At 40.9% G+C, this 5,570-nt stretch overlaps 1 protein-coding gene across 3 annotated transcripts in view; it reads right to left on the reverse strand.

Annotated features, from left to right (window-relative positions):
- The window catches only part of Epb41l5 (erythrocyte membrane protein band 4.1 like 5), a 106,587-nt gene that overhangs the window by 16,369 nt on the left and 84,648 nt on the right, over positions 1-5,570 (reverse strand). For all 3 annotated transcript variants that reach the window (XM_031380495.1, XM_031380515.1, XM_031380504.1), the window contains exon 20: positions 3,160-3,224. In XM_031380495.1, coding sequence (XP_031236355.1) covers positions 3,160-3,224 — 65 coding nt within the window. The remainder of the gene's footprint in view (positions 1-3,159; positions 3,225-5,570) is intronic.

A 5,570-nucleotide genomic window follows, 5' to 3' on the forward strand; every position in this document is an offset into this window, starting at 1 on the left:
AAAAAAAAAAAAAAAAAACATTGCTCACCGGTAACTCATTATTAATAGTCTCAATTCTCAAGTAAAATGGCACTGATTAACAGACTGGACTAGATAACAGGGTCCAAGAAACACACCTTAGCATCAAGTATAGACACGGTAAATGGATGAAGAAAGGTTTTTCAAGCAAATGGACCTAAGAAGGAAGTAGGTGTAGTTATTTTATTATCTGATAAAACAGACTCCAAACCAAAACCAATCATAATTCCATAGGGAAGGACACTACTACTCATCAAAGGAGAAATCCACCAAGAGGATGCATTGTAATTTTAAACATTGGTACACCAATCACAAGGGCACATACATTCATAAAAGAAACACCACTACCGCTAACATCATACAGTCATACTGGGTGACTTCAATCCCGCACTCTTACTAATGAACAGGTCAGCCAGAAAAACAGAAAGAGGCTAGAGGCCAAATAACATCAGAATTCCAAAGTATACAAACTCACCACCAAATAAAAATGGGTCAGGACAGAATTCAAGAAGGAAATTAAACTTTTTACAATTGAATGAAATGAACTGAAGCAAAGAAAAAGAATAAAAAAAAATGCTGCTGTTCAGACAAAGAAGCAGAGCCATAAAACAAGTCCTCATGACATTCTGCCATGCTCAGCCATCAGCAGAGAAGCTTCTGGCACTAAATGGGACCAAGCACAGACACCCACAACTGAACAACATGCAGACAGTCTGACTCTGGAGCATTCACCTAAATGGGATACCTTCATCAAACCCTCCCCCTGGGGCTTAGGGAGCTACCCTTAAAGGAAGGCCGAAAGACTGCCATAAGACTGGAAGAGGCAGGAGTAACCGTGGGCGGACCCCAGACACAGCAGGACTAGCAGACTGTGGCAGCATACAAATGGCCTCCACAGTTCTAAGCCAGTCAGGGTCTCATTACTGAGAGAGCAAAGCAGAGATAAGCTCCCAACTCCAACCAAGAAGCTATCCATAACTGACAGCTGTTTGCAAATAAAACTCAATGTTTCCAACAGAGTCTCACTGGGAATATGAAGCACACACAGGATAGGCCGCAGCAGTGGATGGCCAACATAAAACGAACTCAATGGTGTTTTTGTAGACTCTTTGTCTCAAATAGTTTTGTTTAAGCTTTTTTTTTTCTCTTATTGGTCTTTTGCTTATATATTTTGATTTCTGTTTTTGTGTGTCTGTGGTGAATGTGTGTGTGTGTGTGTGTGTGTGTGTGTGTGGACTATGTTCCTTTGTTTCTTTCTAAAATTTGGTCTGGGTTTTTTTTTTTTTAAAGAGAGAAAGAAGGGGTGTGGAGTTGGTTGTTGGCAAGGTGGGGAAGATCGGAGAGGAGTTAGAGGAGGGAAAAGACATGATCAGAAGATAGTACATGAAAAAAAGTTTTCAGTTAAAAAAACCTGCCAAATATCCAGTAACAACAACAAACCCAAACAAAACAAAAATGGAAAATTTAAAATCAGACAGCACTGTATACCATATTTAAAAGTGTTATTAAAAGAAAAATGTCTCGACTGGAGAGATGGCTTAGTGGTTAAGAGCATTGACTGCTCTTTCAAAGGTCCTGAGTTCAAATCCCAGCAACCACATGGTGGCTCACAACCATCTGTAATGAGATCGGATGCCCTCTTCTGGTGTGTCTGAAGACAGCTACAGCAAGTGAGTGGGGCCAGAGAGCAGGCAGGGCTGGAGTGAGAGCTAGAGAGTTGGCTCAGTGGTTAAGAGCACTGACTGCTCTTTCAAAGATCCTGAGTTCAAATCCCAGCAGCCACACAGTGGCTCACAACCATCTGTAATGAGATCGGATGCCCTCTTCTGGGGTGTCTGAAGACAGCTCCATTTATTTATTTAATGTATATGAGTACACACTGTAGCTGTACAGATAGTTGTGAGCCTTCATCTGGTTGTTGGGAATTGACTTTTAGGACCTCTGATTGCTCTGGTAGGCCTGGTTTGCTCAGACCCTGCTCGCTCCAGCCCAAAGATTTATTTATCATTATACATAAGTACACTGTAGCTGTCTTCAGACACACCAGAAGAGGTTGTCAGATCTCATTACAGGTGGTTGTGAGCTACCATATGGTTGCTGGGATTTGAACTCAGAACCTTTGGAAGAGCAGTCAGTGCTCTTACCCGTCGAGCCATCTCACTAGCCTAATAAATAAATCCTTAAAAATTAAAATAAATAAACAAATAAACCAAACTTAAATAAAAAATAAAAAAAAATGTCAACGTAGAATCCTACATCTAAGGGAGCCACCCTTTAAGAATGGGGGACAAATGAAGATACTCTCAGACAGAAGGAAGCTAAGCGGGGCTGTCACAAGTAACTATACCCAACAAAAAGCTAGGGAAGCCTGTCAACTACCCATTAAGTTGAAACTGATAAAAAACAAAAACAAAAAACAAAACAACCCAGCCAGCCAGCCAGCCAGCCAGCCAGCCAGCCAGCCAGCCAGCCAGCCAACCAACCAACCAACCAAGAGATAGAGGGGAAGGACCAGCCTATCGATACACGGATACAAGGAAGAACAAGGTGGAAATGCCCACCAACAGAAACAAATGGCACATACTCATTAAGAAGAAAGCAGCAGAAGAAAAGGAGGGGCAGCAAACATTTACCCAGTTAATGTCAGACTCTCTGTCCATCAGTTTACTGTGATGACAAGATGAAGCTGAGATTAGCTATGAAACTCAAGAGTCATAATAAGCCAGGTGGTGGTGGCGCACGCCTTTAATCCCAGCACTTGGGAGGCAGAGGCAGGCGGATTTCTGAGTTCAAGGCCAGCCTGATCTACAGAGTGAGTTCCAGGACAGCCAGGGCTATACAGAGAAACCGTGTGTCAAAAATATATATATAAAAAAGAGTCATAGTAAATACTAATTCAACCTAATTTTGTTACTCTATAGTTTCAATCAATTAAAGAAAAATGAGAATATAGAACAACTAAGAATATCTTCAAACAATCCCAAACTAGATACTAACTGGCTCTCTGATGGACAGCAAAGAGTGAATTCAAGCTGTCTCTCAAATAGATACAGTCAACCCACTGGTGATGCACAAAGAAGATGTAGAAGGAAAGAAAAAAAATAAGAAAATCAACTTAATGCAGTTTACCCAAGATTGTACCTGTTTGTGGCAGCATCCTGAAGGCCGGCATTTTTATGAGTTAATAAGCTATCTTCTCTTGTAGCCTAAGAAAATTAAATAATGAAAACACTGAATTATTTGAAAGGATACTCAAGTAGTAAGTTTATCTTTTATTCTTCTAAAAATAGAAAAATCAACTTGCTTCAATTCAAATAAGAGGTTAATTATATCTTACCAATATCACACCCTAGTATAGTCCAATCCAACAGCCAGATCAATAATGTAAGACTCCAGTTCAGAATATACATGGCATGTCTCCTTATCATATGGCTATTAATTACTTAAGACTCTACAGAGTGTTACCCAACACAGACAAAATTCACAAAGATTCAATGCCAGCATTTTTTCAAGTTTACATGATAAAAAGAAAATGGTTAGCTGTATCACTGGATTCTGTTTCTCCTTAAATGAAATGAATAGTTTAAGAAGGAAATCCAAATGTTTATCTAAAGAGCTCAGTTTTACCTAACAGTTCTGAGGTAATGTTGAAGACAGTAAATGTACTCACTTCACCTGTCTGATGAATTCTGAACAACATTCACAGGTACACAACAAACACATAACACATTCACTACTCCCCACTAAAAACATTCATGTAACTTCACATAAGTTACGATCATATAATGCCTTCTTTAGTCTCTTTCTTTAGAGCATCTAATATTTAAATACTGCTCTATCTGTGAATGTGTTTGGGTAATGGGCGTCAAGTATCACAGCATAAGCATGGAGATTGGATGGTAACTTGTAGGAATCGTTCTCTGCCTTCACTAAGTGGGATTCTTCACTAAGAACTGAAGTTGTCAGTCCTGGCAGCATACACCTTTATTTGCTAAATCAAACAGGGAGGGTGCAGACCACCATGGGTGGTACTATTCCTGGGCAGGGAGCTCTGGGTATAAAAGACCAAGCTGAGAAAGCCAAGAGGAACCAGCCAGTAAGCAGCACTCCTTCATGGCCTCTGTTTCAGTTCCTACTGTCATGTTTTTCATTGATGGGCGTGGCTTGTAAGTGTATGATAAAATAAACTTTTTCTCCTCAAACTGCTTTTGGTCATGGTGTTCTGTCACAACAGCAGCCTGAGGCAGGTTGGACCAGATTCATGGGGAGTTACTGAGATAGACCTGGCCATAATTTGGGGCATATTATGGAAGTCCTTTGGAACCGCTGCATGCTCACAGCTTGTGAAATGATGAGGGAACTTGGAAGACACAGCTGAGAACATGCAGATGATGGAGGTCTCCTTATACAATCTGAGAGGAAGGAAAGGCTCTACAAGCTGTTGGCATGCTATTTGTACTGTGACTCTGTGGTTCTGGTCAGCTGGGGCTGAAGAATCGACTGTGATCACTGAGGTGAGATCTTCTGGGAAGTGTTCCTTCAGGCTTATCATACGGAAGTTGTGGTCCAGAGGTCAAGCCATAGCTATGCTAGCAGCCAAGCCTGGTAATCTGTAAGAGTCAGTCAGTTTGTATTGGTTTTGAAGGTCCTGGAGAGCTGCTGAGACTCTGCACTGTGTGTCAGGGTTGGAGTTCCTGAAGAGAGGTGAGGAGAGACCAATGGTGAAGGTCTTAGTTACAGTGGAGACTCCAGAATTTTGGACATGCCGGTACCACGGATTACTCATCAAGGACAGCAGTAGGGTTTGTGTGGAGCTTGCCAGCCTAGGAGGCAAGCTGTGTCCTCTGTAGAGGTAAAGCCTGAGAAATGAGGCTACCTTGGAGCTTTGGAGTCTGGAGAACTGCAAGCAGGTCCCAGATGTCAATCACTGAACTTTTTACATTGTTGAAGTTTGGTCTTGTTTTGACTGTAAGTGTACCCTGATTCTTTCTTTCTGAAGTTAAGAAAGTATGCAACATTACAGGCTAAATGATATCCATTTAATTCCTACTGTATGGGGAGCTTTTTTTATCCCCTCTCAAGACAGGGTTTCTTTGTAGCCTTGGCTATCCTAGAACTTGCTCTGGATACTAGGCTAACCTCAAACTCACAAGAAACTCGCCTACCTCCCTCTGCCTCCAGAGTGCTGAGATTAAAGGTGTGTACCACCACCATCCAACATTTACTGAAAACTTTTAATATGACCAAGTATTGGATTTTTTGAAATGCCTTTTCTACATGTAATGAGATAATCTGGCTTCTTTGCTGGTGTGAGGGAGAAGCAAGGCCTCACTCTGTAGCCTTCTTTAAAATCATAGAAATTCACCTGCCTGTCTCTCAAGTGCTGGGATTAAAGGATGTGCTACCACTCCAGGCTGCTTTATATATATAAGCTACATAGGGTTTGAATGATAAACTAAATTTTCCCCTGATACACACACCTTTGTGTGATCATGAAGTATGATCATATGTGTATGTATATATACATATATATATATATATATATATATATA

The sequence above is a fragment of the Mastomys coucha genome, unplaced genomic scaffold (assembly GCF_008632895.1).
Source record: "Mastomys coucha isolate ucsf_1 unplaced genomic scaffold, UCSF_Mcou_1 pScaffold1, whole genome shotgun sequence".
Taxonomy (NCBI): Eukaryota; Metazoa; Chordata; class Mammalia; order Rodentia; family Muridae; genus Mastomys; species Mastomys coucha.